The 18,655-nt window shown below is 40.7% G+C and overlaps 1 protein-coding gene across 7 annotated transcripts in view; it reads left to right on the forward strand.

The window, feature by feature from the left end:
• Positions 1–18,655, forward strand: part of HELZ (helicase with zinc finger) — a 148,365-nt gene that overhangs the window by 16,845 nt on the left and 112,865 nt on the right. For all 7 annotated transcript variants that reach the window (XM_024760673.1, XM_024760672.1, XM_024760678.1 and 4 more), the window contains 2 exons: positions 6,376–6,603; positions 8,940–8,976. In XM_024760673.1, the coding sequence (XP_024616441.1) occupies positions 6,394–6,603; positions 8,940–8,976 (247 nt within the window). In that variant the 5' untranslated portion in view covers positions 6,376–6,393. The remainder of the gene's footprint in view (positions 1–6,375; positions 6,604–8,939; positions 8,977–18,655) is intronic.

Below are 18,655 nucleotides of genomic sequence, written 5' to 3' on the forward strand. Positions count from 1 at the left end.
GTTTTTTTTTTTTTTTTTTTTTTTTTTTTGCGGTACGCGGGCCTCTCACTGTTGTGGCCTCTCCTGTTGCGGAGCACAGGCTCCGGACACGCAGGCCAAGCGGCCATGGCTCACGGGCCCAGCCACTCTGCAGCATGTGGGATCTTCCCGGACTGGGGCACGAACCCGTGTCCCCTGCATCGGTAGGCGGACTCTCAACCACTGCGCCACCAGGGAAGCCCTGCCTAGCTTTTAATTGGGTTGTTTTCTTACTGTTGAGTTTTGAGAATTCTTTATATATTTGGATACAAATCCTTTTTCAGGTATGTGATTTGCAGTTGGTTTTTTCTCAGTCTTTAGCTTGGCTTCCTATCCTTCTAACATAATAGTGTCTTTCAAAGAGCAAAAAAGTTTAATTTTGAGAAAGTCTAATTCATAAAGTTTTTTCTTTTTTATATTATACTAAGATGGGTAGATTTTAAAATAAGTTTCTGCTCTATAAAAGTGGTGAAAAGTAACTTAGTGATGGGAATGTTCTCATAAAGTTGACTTTGTAGAAGGTGCAAATGTTATTTTCTGGAAAGGTAGTACTATATAATATACTCCTTAGTCTTGGCGACATCTAGGACTTTTGTTTAACCAAAGAATGCAATTGGTTGAGGTTTGTGAGGGTTTTCACACTTTTTAAAAAAATGATAATCACTAATGTAGTTAAATATGTATACGTTCATAATGCAGAACTATGTAGGAATTAGTCCTTAAGACTCTTCCAGGGTTAAAATATTACATTCAGATTTGATGCTTTTGGGAGCGCCTGAGTTTGAGTTTCTGCTTCACTGGAACAGCATTAGAACTTTGAGTGTAGGTTCAGATTCAGTGTCATGGCTAAAAGCACGAGCTGCATCAGAATGTCTGCATTTGAATCCTGCCTTTTATTTACAGTATAACTGTGGGTGAGTAACTTAACTTCTCTGTGCTTCAGTTTCCTTATCTGTTAGTGGGAATGATAATAATAACATCCACCTTGTAAGGTCGTTTATGAGGAATCAAGTAGATTACATAATATAGTCATTTCAACAGCCTCTGGCCCACAGTAGGCATTCAGCAAATGGCTCTTGTTATTATTTTTATTATTATTGCTGAAATAGCTTTATGATAAAATTGTTTAAACAAATGTTTTGGAATATTTTCAAGAGTCGGAATAACCACATATCACAGTGAGTCATTTCTCTCCCATGCCCACTTTTTTCTCTTTGCACTTATTATTAATCAATACCTGTGACCAGTGTTTTTAATAATCATGTGTATATACACTGTTTTACAAGACAACTGTCAGTTCATTCCATTTTTCACATCCTGTGAGGTACTAATCAGATATACACATATACATCAATTCGCTTCAGCTGCCTGAAATATCAACCTAAATTGGCTTAAGCTGGAAAGAAATTTGAGTTAGGCTCACCTAACTGCGAAGTCAGGCACAGCTAGCTGGATTCAGGGCTCAAGTAAAGTCATCAGGACTCAGGTTCTCCCCACGAGTCAACTCTGCCTTTCCTTGTATGGACTTCAGTTGTAGGAGCTGTATGTTACAAAAATGGCTGTAGCATATTCACCCCCTGTAGCCTGTCAGCGTTTAGATTCAGCCGGAAAGAGTGCCTGTCTCTTTCCCAGAAGCCTCAGCAAAAGTCTCATGATGTCTCATTGGCTCTTATGGGGTCACATGTCTGACCTGGAGCCAATCACTGTTTGAGGCTGTGAGACTGGGATTGGCCAGTTCTGGTCACGTGGCACCCTGGCTCTTTGGCAGAGTCGACCCCACTGGAGCCATGCCGACTGAGAGTCGGGGAGAGGTACCTACTCTGAGGGAATTTGTGGGCTCTTATTACCATAAAAAGGGATGGACGCTGGCTGGTCAAACGACTAATATGCTATTAGGCTCTTTTCGTAGATCAGCAACAGATCACAGGGGTTAATGGATTTGAATTAGAATCTGGGTTACTGCTTCCAGCTTTGTTGTCTGTGAGTTACATCCTCCAGGAATGCCGTTCCCCGCAGGGGCAGGGGGTTGCGGAAAGTTAGTGTTGTGTATTCTTCTGGTGAAAGTTGGATAATTTTTAACACGAAGAGAAAGAGTCGAGGCAAATAGGGGTGGCCCTCGCAATGGCTGGACGTGGTGCTTCTTCCCACACTGGTGGGTTCAAGCGACTCAGCGCCCTTCTCCAGGCCTTTCTGTCCCCGTGGCAGAGGCTGTACAAGACCCAGCTTGGTCAGTGTCTGTCCACCACGTAGCAGGGTCGCGTGCTGTAGACACGGGTGTATCCGTGTATCCTGGCCAAGAGTGTCGGCTGCATGGTGAGGTGTGTCTGGGAGCTGGCCTCGTGTAGAGGTAGTTTCTAGATCTGTGTTTTTTGTAGTCCATTTTAGCGTGGCTTGAGACATTGTCTCTCTTTGACTTCGTCTGGCAGTTTTTATTTTATGTTTTTCAAGAAGGCACTTGAACTTCTTCAGGAGTATGTGTAGCCAGGTCATGCTGTTTTCTGAAGAACCAGGGAAGACAGTTACCAGAGACCTGCCTTGTATGGAGAGCTACACTACAGAAGTACCTGCAGTGAGGTTCAGGGAGACCGCAGTTAGAAATGAACTGTTGGGACCTGATTAATTAACAAGCGTAGTTGTGGTAGGCATCTTCATATCCAGTGCTGAGGTGGGCACCTGAGCCTACATATCAGAGACATTAACTCTTGAAATTAAGTCACTTCCCCCCATAGCTCCCGGAGTTAGTAATTCTGTCCCTAATCTCTACTTCTGTGTTACTTTTATTGAGATATCCCTGGCTAATATGTTTGGTGATTAATGTTGACGGTAGTCTTTGTGATCTCCCCTCAGAGCCAGTTTTAGGGGTTAGCTTGTCTTTGTCAGCGACGTACAAGTACACTTGTTTCTCCAATGGCTATTGGGGAGCATAATCATTATTATGATTGCATAATCATAACCATTATTATTTTATCGAGATGGAGAAAATGGGTGAAAACAATTCCTCTGTCAAGTAGATAAAGTAGTTACATAGCATGATATTTTATTTTCTATAAATACAGTGTTGTATGTTGAAATCTGTAAAGTGATTTCCACTTCGTATAAATTGAAAATATGGAATTTTAGTGAAATAACAATAGCTAACTAACACTTACTGAGCACTTGCTGTATGCCAGGCATTCTTTTAAGCACTTTACACGTATTATTTCACTTAATTCTTAAGTGAAAATAACCGTAGGAGGTAGGTATTAGTTGTCTTCTTGCCATTTTAGAGGTGAGCAAGTTGAGATACTTGAGGCTAAGTCATTTGCTCCAGGTCACACAGCTGGTGAGTGACACAGTTGGTGAGTGACAGCTGGTGAGTTCTGAATGTAAGTCCTCTGGCTCCAAGTCTGTGCTTTGGATCACTGTGCTGTGTTCTCTCCCTAGCAAAGATTTTAGCTCATGTGTTGTTAGTTTTTTGTTACATTTTGCTTCTTTTTGTAATATTTTCTAGATGTGGGCTAGGAGTTTTATAGAGAAGATTTGCTAATTCTAGGACCTTTGGAATCCATGGATTTATCCATCTTCTGTTGCTGTTATTTGGCAAGCAAACACTATATGCTTGTTTATATCAGTAGGTCTCAACCAGGAATGATTTTGCCCCCCAGGGGACATTTGCTGATGTCTGGAAATAGACATCTTTAGTTGTCGTAAGTCAGGAGACGTGCTCCTGGCACCTAGTGGTCAGAGGCCGGGATGCTGCTGAAACATTGTATGAAGCACAGGACAGCTTCCGCCACAAAGAACTGTTCAGCCCAGAATGTCAAGAGCATCAGCTCTGGCCTGTAGAATAAGCTACTGATGATCCTGTAATGCCATTCTGATCTCTAATGGGCAAAGTCACGTTAGTATTGTAGAAATGATTACTTTTGATGTTTACTTGATAATTGATTTCCCCAAATTAATGCATGTTTGTATAAGGGACATAAACACCAACTATAACTTAAATATTTAAGTTCCCCTAAAGTAAACTGGGAATTATAGCCCACTGAGGGAGAGCTGAGGAAGTTTAAAGGGAGGCCATGTAATGCCTGAGGATACAATACTCTAAATATTTGTTGGATTACCTTGTGAATAACACAATTAGATTTCATTTTTTGTGCTGTGTTACCTTGTCAAATGTATAAACATTTTAAATATCCTGTAATTTTAAAAACCGTGTTTTGGTATTTTTTAATAAAAATTTCATACTGAGAAAAGTGGAGAATATTACATTGTACCCCGTGTATGTACCACCCATATTTAACAAACGCTGACAAATACTGAAATCCATTTTGAGCTCTTTCTCATCCCATCCCTTAGGTGTTTCTACATTTTTTGTTATACCAAACATCTCAAAAGTTGAAGGGGCCTGGAACTCTTCCGATGTCTGTCATCAGGCCTCACTCACCGCTGCTGCCTTTTGTCTGCCTGTCAGCTTCTCCCCTCACCTTTCACTGCAGTATATAGGCGGCAGAGGGCGGAGCCAGGTTGTCTTTTCAGAGCTGGAAAGGCCAGGCTGAGAGTGGATGTGCAGGCTGGAGGGAGGCAGGAGGACAGTAAGTATGGGTTTCCCCCAATGACTGAAAGCAGAGCATTCCCAGGAAACCTTCCATAAGCCGACATGGCGTAAAGCGAAGAAGCAGTGACCATAGGACACATCTTGCTGGCGGATGCACAAAATAAATTGCGCTAAAGCACAGAAGTCCAGTGACAGTTCAGAGCTATGGTGGCTTGATGCTGAGGTGCTGACTGTGGTTCCCGGGTAGGAGCTGGGCGGTGCCCCTTGCACCCGCTTTTGCAGCTCGCAGTGCGGATTGCCTCTGTAAGGGCTGCTGCAAAACATACGCTGAACACTGTTTTCACTTTCCCCCCTTTTTTGTAAAAGTAGATATCCTCTTTGGATTTCTTTTGGTTAGGAAAACAGGCACTAACGTGGGTCCTTCTTAAAAGCAAAGTGGCATAAATTGAGCTTTGGAAAGATGGAGGAGACCTGTACCTTGGGGCCATTTGGTAAGGTAGAAAGTGGGGAGAGTGAGCGAGGGTGGGAACAGGCAAGAAGAGCAGTCTCCATCCCGACAGAGATGGTGATAAGAGGTCAGCAAGGGTGATCCTCCGAAGCAGTGTTGTGACTGGCAGGTCCAAGGGTTTTAGGTCTTCTTTGCCCAGGTTTTCTGCTCCCTGCATTATGAGTGATAGAGCTCAGGAGAGGCTGCGCTTGAATTCTCAATTTCTATTACTTGGACTGCTTAGTGGTCTGTTATTAATGGCAATGCCTGCTTCTCACCAGTTGTTCACAGGACTTCTACATGATAGGTTCCTTCTTTTTTTTTTTTATTTTGACCGCACCATGCCGCCTGCGGGATCTTAGTTCCCCAACCAGGGATCAAACCCTCCCCCCGCCCATTTCCGCCATGGAAGCGCGGAGTCCCAACCACTGGACTGCCCGATAGGTTCCTTCTTTATTTAAACACCTCCCATCATGCTCCATTGCTGTGGAATAAAGCCCTCACTTCTTGTGGCATTGGAGGGCATTCTTAGCTCCTTTCCCTCCTTCTCTGACACACCTGGAGTGTATCATGTGCTTTCTCTTGCCGTGGTGGCTTCTTGTGCATATTCTCTCTGAAAAACTCCCCTGTGCTCTCCCTATCATCTCTGCACAGTGAACTTGTGTTCTTCTTTTGAGGCCAGCTCATGCCTTTCGGCAGATGGAAGGTATTTCTCGTTATTTTTCACTTGTGCTTTGCCTGTCTTGCTAGAATCTGAGTTTCTCGAAAGGAGTGATGACATGCTTCCTCGTTGAGTTTAGTGCTGCTAACACAGGGCCTGGCCTCAGGAAATGTTTGCTGAACTGAATTAATAGCCAGTTCAAACTTGCCCTTGAGCCAGTGTTTTGTACTGGTGGGAAAAATCCTACATGGTATGGACTTTGATTCTCTGCAGTCTCAGTTACAGAATTATAAGACTGAAAATAGGAGGCTGGGATAGGAAACATTTTTGCACCTTCTGGTTTTAAAAAAGAAGAGACACCTTCATGGCTTATTACACTTTATAATATTGAGCATCATGTTTCATTTATAAATTTGATGTGTTGTTGGCATGATCCTGACTTACGGTTGATATTTTGCTTGGATTTTAGTGAAGACTTCATAAAATAGAAAGGAGAAGCATAGAGTTTGTAGCGTCAGTAGTTGCTCCTCAGCTCTGACCTTGATCAAAAGGCTGCTTGAGAGTAACTATTCAGATAGCTAGTTGGGCCAGTTGAGTTAGGAATGGGGCTAGAATTGATAGTTAGTAACTTTTTAAAACCTTTTCTTATTTGTTCTTTCTCCCTGTCTTTAGGATTTTTGTCCCTGAGTCATGGAAGACAGAAGAGCTGAGAAGTCATGTGAACAAGCATGTGAATCACTTAAGAGACAGGACTATGAAATGACCCTCAAGCACTGCACAGAGGCCCTCCTTTCTCTTGGCCAGTACTCCATGGCTGACTTCACAGGGCCGTGTCCACTGGAGATAGAAAGCATCAAAATCGAGAGTCTTCTTTACAGAATCGCCTCCTTTTTGCAGCTGGTGAGTAAACACTGTCAGTGAGCCAGTGCTGAACCATGTAAAATGGCTGTTTTCTGTGAGTGGGACTATTGCTGATCACTGCTGCTACGAGTCACCACATTGTGGGCTGAGGACATGAGTGAAGTGGCTAGTGATTGCTGAGTATCTTTGATGGCAAGTAACTGTTTTTAAGCCTTGAAAGCATTACTATCGTATAGCATTTTGGCTTATTCACTCCATTCAACAAATATTTCAACCAACATTATTCACTCAATTCAATGAATGTTTACGCTGTTCTAGGTATCTGCTATACGTTGGTGAAAGAGAAAGAGAAAGATCCCTCCTTCGTAGTACTTTTTCTAGTAGGGGGGGCAGACAATAAACCATAGGCTTTATAAATAGGTAAACACTTTAGATTGTTAGAAGGTAACAGTCTGCATGGAAAGAAAAGTAGAATAGAGGGTTACTAGGGTTAGGGTTAGGGTTAGGGTTGCAGTTTTAAATTGGGTTAAGATGGGCCTCATGATATAGGTGATAGGAAGGAGGTAAGGAAGTGAGCCATGTTGAAATCTGGAAGAAGATCGTTACAGGCAGAGGGAACAGTCAGTGCGGAATTCCTGAGGCGGAAGCATGCCTTCCACGTCTGAGGAACAGTTGGGAGGCCCTTTTGCTGGAGTAACGTGCCCAAGGGGGAGAGTGCAACAGGGCTAGATCCTGTGGGACCCTTCAGGCCACTGTAAGGGCTGGTGTCTGCTCTACTTGAGATGGGACGCTGTGGTGGGATTTTGAGCAGAGGAGTGGCATGGTCTGCTTTAATAGGAGTTATTTGGCCTTTGTGTTGAGAATAGACTGTAAAAGAATAAGAGCAGATGCAGGGAGACTAGTTTGGAAGCTGTTAGAATAATCTAGGCCAGCGGTGAAGTGGCTTAGATCAAAATACTAGCAGTGGAGATGGTGAGAAGTGTTTTGTTCTGGTTACAATCTGAAGATAGAACGAAGCAGATGTCCTAATGTACTGAAGGCAGGGAGTGAGAGATATGGAGCAGGCATAGTTTACTTACTTTGCCCTTTTTTTGTCTGAGCAATTGGAAGCGTGGAGTTTCCTTACACTGAGATGAGAGGGCTGTAGGTGGGGAGATGGGAAAGAGTTCATTTTGGACATACTGATTTGAGATGACGTGTAGATATCCAGCTGGAGATGTTGAATAAGCAGTTGGAAATGCAGGTCTGGAGTTTGGGAGAGAGGTCTGGGCTAAAGATGTTGATTTGAGAGTCTGTGGCCTATAGGTGATATATAAAGTCTTACACCTGGGTCAGATCAGCAGGGGAATGAGTATAGGTAGAGAGCAGGGGCGGGCTGAGGACTTAGTCTTGTGGCACTAGTTTAAGAGGTTGGGAGGAGAAGCAAAACATCCGGAAAAGCAGCCCGTGAGGTTAAGGAAAGCTAAGAGAGTAAGATGTCCTAGGAACCAATCAAAGAAGGCCTGTGTCCAAAGGAGGGAAGGTTCAGTGTCCGTTGCTGTGGGTGGAGTCATGAGGATTGAGAATTGACTGAGAAATGACAGTGTGTCTAAATGGGTACATGTAAGTGTATCTAACTGGATCCACTGGCAGTCACTGGTGACCTCCATGAGAGCAGCTTCCATGGAGTGGTGGGTGAAAGCCTAATAAAAGAGAGTTTAAGAGAAAGTCAGCGGGAAGGGAATTGAAATACACGATACAGACAATTCTTGAGTTTGCCCCACTGAAGCACAAAAAAATGGAGTGGTAGCTGGTGGGAGAAGTGAAGTGAAGAGAAGGATCTTTTCAGATGAGAGAAATAAGAGCATGTTTGTTTCTAGGACTGAACCGTTAGAAAACAAAAAATTAATGATGTAGGAGAAATAGAAGAAGCTTGCTGGAGCGCTATTCTTGAGTAGGCCCTGGAGCAGATCTGCACAGGTGGTAGGATGGGCTTTAGGAAGGAACAGCGCTGGCTCACCTGGTAACAGGTGGAAGGCACAGTGTGCCGGGAAGCGGGCAGCCATGGTAGTGGCCATCCGTGGAAGGTCTCTTCTCAGGGCTGCAGTTTACTCAGTGAAGTCATTAGCTGAGAGTGAGGATGGGGAAGAGATTTCTGGTGGCTTGAGGTTGGAGAGGGCGAGGGGAGGAGTGTGAATAAATGGCCTAGGGAAGTGTACTGTAATGTCTGTTTGTAGAATGTTGTGTAAACCTCGGCCGGAGGTAGCTTTACTCTGTGCATATTACATTTGCAACATTAGTGATTAAACTTTGAAACAAAGCTGAGCTTTTTGATAAAATCGGTTTTAAGCAGCCCTTGAACTACTTAACTTTATCTTGTATCTTTTATTTTGCAGAAAAACTATGGGCAAGCTGATGAAGATTGTAGGCATGGTATGTTTAAAAGCAGGATTCTTTTCTGCTGTGAAGATTTTGAATTATTTAATTGAGCAGTGTTTAAGATTTGTTTTTTTTCATATGCTAATTTCAAAAGTGATTATAATATTTAAAAAACCCACCTCACGGTGGTGCTGACTAATTTGGATGGCGACTTTCCTGCTATGATGGGTGCACACATGAACGTTGTTCCTGATCACAAGGGTTGGCATTGCTGTCACTCCCTTGGGAACATTGATAATGCCCTTTTAAAGTTTGTGTGAGTATTTTCAGTTAATAAAGAGCCATATTTTAAGAACTGTAGCGCATAACACACATTGATTAAAACGTTAAGCTTGGATAAATTGAAAAGCTGGGCCTCTGCCTCCTAAAATGTTCTTTTCCCCTTCATTAGAAGATTTCCCTTAGAGAGCAGAGACTGGCTAGAATGCTCTTTAGTGCTTTTTCCTGTTTTCTTTTGGGCAGGAAATTGATTAATAAGATTCGTGCTCTTTGGGTACTCGTAGAATAGGAATCCTTTTCTTGGAGATTGCTGCCAGTTCACTAGAATGAGTCTAGAAGTGAGTGGGAGGAGGGTTCAGGGTACATTCTCTCACACTCTTGGTGGGAGTGTGTCACAGCTCAGTGATTTGGATAATATAATGTTTCAATTATCCAGATTGGGGTTGGGGGGCTGAGGTGTCTAACGTAAGTTAAAGTTTTTTTTCCTATTTGCTCCTTTGTGTCAAAACTTTTAAAAGTATTAGCTCTTTTTGTTGTTAACCTTACAAAACCATCTTATCTACTCCTGGGGCATATTGGACATAATTTAACCATTCATTAGAGATTCAGTGACCTCTTTGTAAACCTTGCTTCATAGAATTGTATACTTTGGGAGTTAATTGGCGTGAGAGATATCTAGTACCATCTTCCGTTAAAAAAATCTTTACTATCTGTGGACATTTAGAAGTTACCAACAAGCCAGATAATAAGTCAGATAATATAGAGGAATATGAAGAAGGGACCCACTTCCCCTTCTCCCCCATCGGAAGGAACCATGTTATCAGTTTGCTGTATCTTCTTCACCTTTCTCTGTAGTGATAAGCACAAATGCGTATAATACATAGGTAGGGTTTTCCTTTAAAAATTAAAAAAGAATTGTGTGATCATCACACAGTTTCTTGCTTTCTTCTGTAACAATAGATCATGGACATCTTACTGTGTTAATAACACATCAGCTCCAATTCCTGCTGAATATTCCATGGCATAGATGTGCCGTAATTTATTCAGCTTTTCCCATATTGACGGGCATTCAGGTGGTTCTAGTTTTCTAGTTTGTTATAGTTCATCCTGTAATAAACATATATTATTCTTTCTTACTGTTGCCTTTGTTTCTTTATGGTAGTCTTAAAAGTTAGATATCTGGGTTAAGGAGTTTTAAAAGTTGGATGTCTGGGTTAAAATACACTTGAATGCCTGTTTCCTGTGAGCTCACTAACTGGAACCTCTCAGTCTTGACATTGTGACAGTCTTGTGTGTGAGAAATGGCCCCTCTTTCTTTAATGTTCCCTTCCGTGAGTACTAGTGAGGTTGATGCTTTTCATTTGGAGACACACAAAGTCCCAGAAGAGTAACTGACTTGTGAAGAGTTGTCGAAGGGTAAACGCTGTGGGTGAAGGAACATAAGGAGAAACGCTGCGTTTTTTGTTAATTGTTTTATTAGCGTTTTCAAGTTAGATACTATTTTACAGCTGCTGAATTACCACAATAAAAGCTTAACCAGGAAACCTTGGGGATGAAGGGTAAGCCTGTTACCTGGATTGTGATCATCGTAACATGAATGTATACGTATGTCCACACTCACCAGACTGTATACATCAATTACGTGCAGTTTTTGGATACTGATTATGTCTCTGTAATGTGGGGAGAAAAGTTTAACCAATGCCTAAGATAAAGTTGCAGTGAAATGAGTGTATGCTTGTGGTGTGGTAGAGTATGAAGCGGAATACGGCTTGGTAACATGTTCGTTCCTTTGACCCACTAATCTTAGTTCTGGGATACTGTCCCAAGTAAATATTCCAAAAGAAGGAAGAAATTGTATGTGGAATGGTTTTCATTGCAATACTGTGTGGAAAAGCAGAAAATCGGTTAGCTTGCAATAAGGGTTCATTGATTACACTCTGTGCATTCCTTGTTACCATTTATGTGATAAGTAAGAACATGGAAGTGCTTATTTAATGTGTATAAACTTTGTCGTTTGAAATAGACATTTGGGAGTATTGGCAAAGTTCACATGTGTATATTGCTAATTGTAGAGTTCTGCTTTTATAGTGTGTACATGTAATTCTTTTTTCTTTTCACCTTTTGGTAACTTGTGTTTTTTTTAATTGAAAGTTGATTTACAGTATTAGTTTCAAGTGTACAGCAAGCTTATTTTTATATAAGGTAATAAAATACCGCAGTTAAGCAGTCAGTAATAAAAAGCAACACGAGAATCTCAATCTCTGTTAATTATTATATTGGTTTGTAACGCTAGATAGCCCAAATAGCTCCTGCCTTAATGGCCCCAGAGCTTTGTTTGAATTTTATGTACTAGGGTATCATCCTGGTGTCTGCTCCCTCACTGTCAGGCTATCAGTTTGCATTCCTTACAACTCTCAACATGCCTCATTGCAACTACCCTCCCCCTCTTCTCCACTTGCTGCTTCTGACCCTGATTTCACTTTCTTAGGCAGGGATAGGAAACCAGACAGGCAATCTTTGTCATGGAGTTAAAAAACATTGAAACATTTTTTATTATGAAAAATTTAAAACATACAGGAAACTAGGGGAAAGAGTATAATAAACATTCATAGTCTCGAAACTTAGGTTGTAACCTTTTGCCATATTTACTTCATTAATTTTTTTCTGAACTATTTAAAAATAATTATAGACATCATGATATTTACTCCTAAATACTTCAGTATGCATCTCTAATAAAAAATAAGGTCATAACTGTATAACCACAATATTATTATTAACCTATTAAAAATGGCCATAATTCCCTAATATCCAAAACCAGTCCATAATCAGATTTACCTGGTTGTTCCCAAAATGTTTTTTTTTAAGGCTGATTTGTTTAAGCCAGGAACTAATCAGAGTCATAAGATTTAATAGTTGGAATTCTACTTAAATAAGAAATAGGTTCTGAGTGAGGACTCAAGGGCATCCTGAAAATAAACTACACAGACTTTAAGTTCATGGAGTTTAGTTCTGAGTTTGGTGTTGTGTTCTGGATAGTGAGGGTTGTCAAGCCAGTGACCACTGAGTAAGTGAGGTGGTCAAGTCTGTTTTCATTATCTGAACATACGCTGTATTTGGCATAACAGGAAAACTTTCATAACATAAGGATTCTTTTTCTTCCTCTGAAATATTCATCATATAGGAAACTCACTTTTTTTTTACACTAACAAAAGGGAATGAGGTAAATGGAGAAAGTGGAATCAAAAGATAGTCTTATCAACTAAGAGTTTTGTGCTACATGTACTGTGTAGCTCAAACTCAGTCATTATAACATCAATGAATACTTTTCATAAGGCTGCAAGTTTTTTTTTTTTTTTTTTAGGCTGCAGGATTTTTAAACCCTAGGTGAGAGTGTCATTAATTTAAGAAATTAATGTAAACAAAGGAGTTTGGGCCATCAATTGATATTTATTATGTTGATAACTTGCCCTGTGAAGTAAGTGATTCAGTAAGCAAAAAGCCCTGTTAAATAGATGCTGACTGTATTACAAAAGGCAAATTGATACATGATTGATTGAACCTTCTATACTTTCCTTCTCTGAAGAGTTTTTTTTTTTTTATTTTTTTTATTTTTTAATTTATTTATTTTTGGCTGTGTTGGGTCTTCGTTTCTGTGCGGAGGGCTTTCTCTAGTTGTGGCGAGCGGGGGCCACTCTTCATCGCGGTGCGCGGGCCTCTCACTGTTGCGGCATGCCTTGTTGAGGAGCACAAGCTCCAGACGCGCAGGCTCAGTAGTTGTGGCTCACGGGCCTAGTTGCTCCGCGGCATGTGGGATCTTCCCAGACCAGGGCTCGAACCCGTGTGCCCTGCCTCGGCAAGCGGATTCTCAACCACTGCGCCACCAGGGAAGCCCCTCTGAAGAGTTTTGATTAAATAGATTTTATATTTTATGGTAATTAAAAATGTTTTGGAAAAATAATTAATAGGGGTAACAATACTTATTCAGAATTATTTCTGAGTAAGACCCTCTGAAGTATTTTGTTTAATCACACTGTAATATCGTTCCAGCTTTATGGGTGAGGAAACAGATTTTGTGAGATTAAGTAACTTGCTTAAGAGCATAGAGACAGTCCAGAGTGGAGCTGTGGTTTTGAAGTGAGGTCTTTCTGATCTGAAAGGCCATGCTCCTTCTCTTTATCCTAAGGTACAACCTATTTATTCTTTAGGGTTTTACAGACATTGTTCTATTGAGTGTAATAAACCTGGGGGGAAAAAAGGCAAATGGGTATTTTATATTCTAGAAATGAAAAACACTGAGGCTCCGGATCACATAGACGATAGTGGAGCGGGACAGGAGTTTGGATCTTTAAGCCTCTAGTCCATCCAGTTTTTCCTGTTGACCAGAATGTTAAATAGGGATGCAGTTCAATAATATTTCTTAATTACTTGTTCTTTAGATACACTTGCGGTAACTATTTAAAAAATTTCATGTATATAAGCTTTATTTCTCCAACAGGAATTTTAAAAAAAGCTTTTTACTTTGAAATAATTATGGATTCACAGGAAGTTGCGAATATAGTACAGAGTGATCCCAGGTACCTTTCCCCCCACTGGTTACATCTTGCATAACTGTAGTACAATATCAAAACCAGGAAGTTGACATTGGTTCAATGAATATGTGTAATTCTATTTCATTTTATTATGTGTAGATTCAGGTAACCACCAGCACAGTCCTGATGCAGAAGAGTTCCATCACAGTGACGATCTCTCTTGTGCTGCCCTTCACAGTTACACTCACTATCTTCCCTCCCTGTGTAACCCCTGGCAGCCACTGATCTGTTCTCCACCTCCATAATTTTGTCATTTTGAAAATACCACATAATGGAACCATATTGTACGTGATCTTTTTAAGGATGACTTTTTTTCTCTCACCATGTGTTTGAGACCCATCCAAGTTTTTGTGTGTATCAGTAGTTCATCCATTTTTATGGCTGAGTAGTATTCCACAGCATGGCTGTACCACAGTTTGTTCTTCAGCAGGAACCTAAGGCTTTCTGGAATAGGACCTTAACTTCCACTCTTCATTTCCCCATAATGCCTATTAACTGTTTTAAGTAAATTTCTTATCTGTAAGTTGTTAGGGATAGAATATAAATCAGGAAAGTGTTTTTTTAATATTTAAGTTAAGTTGGAGACCATCCTCTGAGTATGCAGACTCCCTTTTTTTTTTTTTTTTTTTGTGTACGCGGGCCTCTCACTGTTGTGGCCTCTCCCGTTGTGGAGTGCAGGCTCCGGACGCGCAGGCTCAGCGGCCGTGACTTACGGGCCCAGCCGCTCCGCGGCATGCGGGATCTTCCCGGACCGGGGCACGAACCCGCATCCCCTGCATCGGCAGGCGGACTCTCAACCACTGCGCCACCAGGGAAGCCCCAGACTCTCTTTTGTATGAGTAGATATTTAAGTAAGCAATAGTGTTTGAACTACACCCTTTGAACTCAGTTGCAAGAGCCTCACCATGGTTGTATGACTGTCTGTTCTAGACCTTTTCTTATTTATGCAGGGTGTCAGTTATAGTCATGAGTGACATTATAAATGTATTTCATGTTGTTTTTCACTCATAGAATAAATACTAGCATTAATTTTATATTAGCTCAAATTTTATGTATACCATAAAAAGAGAAGATTTAAAATGAGTGGTACCTTGCCTTGTAAAATCTCAATAAAAACTATACCAAAGCGGGGCAGGGGGGTGGGGGGACGGACAGACACGGACGGGCTGGATGATGACACTGAAATTAAGATTATTGTGAACACCTGAAAACATAGCCCTCTCACATAGTGCAAAGGAAAGTCAGAAGAGGAGCAAAATGTCAGTTCTTCTCAGTAAGCAAATTATTTTTTTCAAAAGCAAGCAAATCAACCATGGAAACGGTGAAGTAAGGGAGTGCCTTAGCAGAGGATTTCCTCTGAGTGCTTAAAACGGACATAGAAAGATGTTGACTTCTGACGTTGACATAAAGGCACTGAAAGAGTTTTAAGATTAAAAAATACAGTTAAGTTGATTTTTTAAAATAGAAACAACTTTCAGTTTTTTAATAAATTTTATTTATTTATTTATTTATCTATAGCTGCATTGGGTCTTGGTTGCTGCACTCAGGCTTTCTCCAGTTGCATCGAGCAGGGGTTAACTCTTCGTGTGGTGCATGGGCCTCTCACTGTGGAGGCTTCTCCCGTGGGGGAGCACAGGCTCCAGGCACGCGGGCTTCAGCAGTTGTGGCACACGGGCTCAGTTGCTCCGCGGCATGTGGGATCTTCCTGGACCAGGGCTCAAACCCGTGTCCCCTGCATTGGCAGGTGGATTCTTAACCACCGCACCGCCAGGGAAGCCCCCTTCTTCCAGTTTTTGAACAGTTAACAGAGATTAGCTTTCCTGTAATGATACAGCAAATGCATCTTGGAAATTAGGGTTCTTTATAACAAGGAGGCTGAAGCCTCGGCAAGCAGCATGCTCTCTCTCTCTCTCTCTCTTTCTAATGCACACACAGTACAACAGGCTACTCAGGAGTCCAAGAGCCTTTACTCTGAGCTGCAGTTGAAGGAAAGAGTACTTCCAAAAATATACAATAAGGTCTCCGCTTCAAAGTTTACGGCACACACAAGAGGGCTGTAAAAGAGATGCAGAGATTTTTGTGACCAGGTTAAGGACTGAATACTGGAAGGAGCAGAGAGCAAGGTAGCAGGGATTTGGGGAAAAAGAAAAGAGAGAGAATGAGAGAGAGAGTATAGTATTTAAATCTGGAGATGAAATATTCAGAAGAGGTCTGTGTGATACCTGAGATTGAATACTGTTAAGGCTTTTCATTTTCCAAAAGCGTCTTATAAAGGAAAGATTATATCTGCAAAAGACCTTGGTAGGAAGGACATAAAATGCCACAAAAGCTGCGGTCCGCATGTCTTAAAGTATTATGTATTACAGTTGGAAGTAAAGAGAGGGCAAGGGGAAAAAGGGTTGAGACAGAGGAGAAGCATGGTGGAAAAAAAAAGAAACTATTTGGAAAAATGGACCCGGGTGAGAGATTTGCCACAGAGTTCTTATTCTGGTTTACCTTATACTTCTTGTTACTTGTTACAAGTGGACATTTTTTTTTTTTTTTTTTTTTTTTTTTCGGTACGCGGGCCTCTCACTGTTGTGGCCTCTCCCGTTGCGGAGCACAGGCTCTGGACGCACAGGCTCACCGGCCATGGCTCACGGGCCCAGCCGCTCCGCGGCATGTGGGATCTTCCCGGACCGGGGCACGAACCCGTGTGCCCTGCATCGGCAGGCGGACTCTCAACCACTGCGCCACCAGGGAAGCCCACAAGTGGACATTTTAACCTGACTTAGGCCTTCTGCTGTTTGGAGTCTGTTTATAAACTCCTCCCCTAACCCCACCCCAGTAGATGTTTGGCAATAAGTTTATTGCCCAAAAATTAAATGGCTGATATTTAGGAAAGGAATTTATTTATAAATTATAAATTTGTTTTATATATTTATTAAATGAATCTATTTCATTTTCGATTCAGTTCCTGATGTGTTGGTTCTGAGAATGTGATTATTTCCAAGTGGTGAATAACTTCACTTTATTAATGACTCAAGGATTTAGTTTAATGGTAATTTTTAAATTTCTTTCAAAAAATTTGGAAAAATGCTACCTTGATTAGGCTATGCTCTTCAATAAAAGGCTTTAGAAATAACTAAGGACTTGATAAGAAAAATACCCTTTTATGGTCATGTTACTGAAAAAATAACAGACTAATATTCAGCATTTACTGAACTTTAAGCTTGTTTTAAATTATCTTTCTCATTGCAGGTAATTCTTTACAGGCAAGGGGAATTACATTTTAATTGTTGATCCTCTCCTTTTGGTAGCCAGGGGCTGTCAAACACTTAGAGAAGCTGTTTTTGTTGAAACAGTTGAATGAGTACTCCTTTAAGATTAGTCATATTCTGGTCCAAAACATTCCAAGTAAGACATATTTCAAGTGTTAGAAAATCTTACAAAAACTTAAGAATGAGAAGGGATAGAGACTTGAATTTAGCAACGCAACTAAGGTGTTCAGATTTTTCCTTTGTAACTCCCAGGGGAAGGAAGAAGTTATGTGCTTACTGTAGAATTTCACAGATAGTTGGGGGAAGAGAATTTATTTGTAAGGAATCATAACTTTTTTACAGTTGCCCAAGATTAGGTTATGTTTTAATGTCATCTCTTTTGGCAAGTTCAATTATTATAGCTGAGGCAAGTTTAAGAATACACCAGGCCATACTTAGTTTTCTTTCAAGCTTTTTCAAGATGTTAAAGGTAATACAGGACCAGATTGGCAATTTGATTTTATCATATGACACCATAGCAGGATAGCTTTTTATCTATAGTAGTTGACTGTTTCTTTGCCATAGTTCTTCATGTGGGATCCTACAAGACATAAACTGAATTGCATTTAAAGACAGCCGTTAGAAGAAAGTACATCAGTAGTGTTTCTTGTCTAAAATGTTTAGAGAGAAGAAAGGGAAACATAATTTTGACAAATCTGGAGACATTTAGACATCAGTGTAATGGAAGAACTTTTGCAAAATAAAATTCAGCATATACCTTGTGCAAAACCAAAGATCTCTGAAAAGTGCTTGTAAAATATCATGTCATTTAATACTCTTTAAGCATGACGTAGTCATCTGAGATTGAAATATTCTTACGTTTTTTTCATTTCCCTGAGACATTCTTCAGCTCTGGAAAACTAGTTTCTTAATATCCCAATTACTGAAAAGGAACTAGGATAGTTCCTCAACAGTTCTTAATACTATTTTATAATTTTTAGAGGGGAACGTAACATCTAGGGAACTCTTGAGGAGATTGTGCTAGATACTTCATATAATTAACACAGTTAGTCTTTACCACAACCTTATTAGGTAGCTACTGTCACCTCCATTTTACGGGGGAGGAAACAGACTTAGCGAATGTGAGTGATCCAGACCTTGGTAGGACTGTCATGTTTCTTCAGAGCGTTTTATTAATGCTTGCATTATATTATTTGATCCTTGCGGCACATTTTTTCATCTTGCAGTTCTACAGATGACCACACTGAGGACCAGAGAGATAAAATGACTTTTGCCGAAGGTCATATTTAAGTAGTTTCAGGAATAGTAAGATCTGGGGGGAGATGTGGGCTTACTGTGGAATTTTCTGAGATGCTCAAGACATTCTTAAGGATGCTCCGTTGTTGTTATTCATGTATTGGGATTGTCAGTTGAGGAGATAAGTGATCTGTAACATGGATGCTGTGATGGCAGGTTGGTCTAAACTGAAAGTAATTGAATAAAACCTTCTTGAATACAGAGACTGCAACTTTCAATTTAATAATCTGATTCAATAAAGTATATATGTAGAAAGATGTTTAATACAGTGTTCTTTTTTTTTTTTTTTTTTTTTTTTTTTTGGTTCGC

Source organism: Neophocaena asiaeorientalis, unplaced genomic scaffold (genome assembly GCF_003031525.2).
Source record: "Neophocaena asiaeorientalis asiaeorientalis breed wild unplaced genomic scaffold, Neophocaena_asiaeorientalis_V1.1 scaffold30, whole genome shotgun sequence".
Taxonomy (NCBI): Eukaryota; Metazoa; Chordata; class Mammalia; order Artiodactyla; family Phocoenidae; genus Neophocaena; species Neophocaena asiaeorientalis.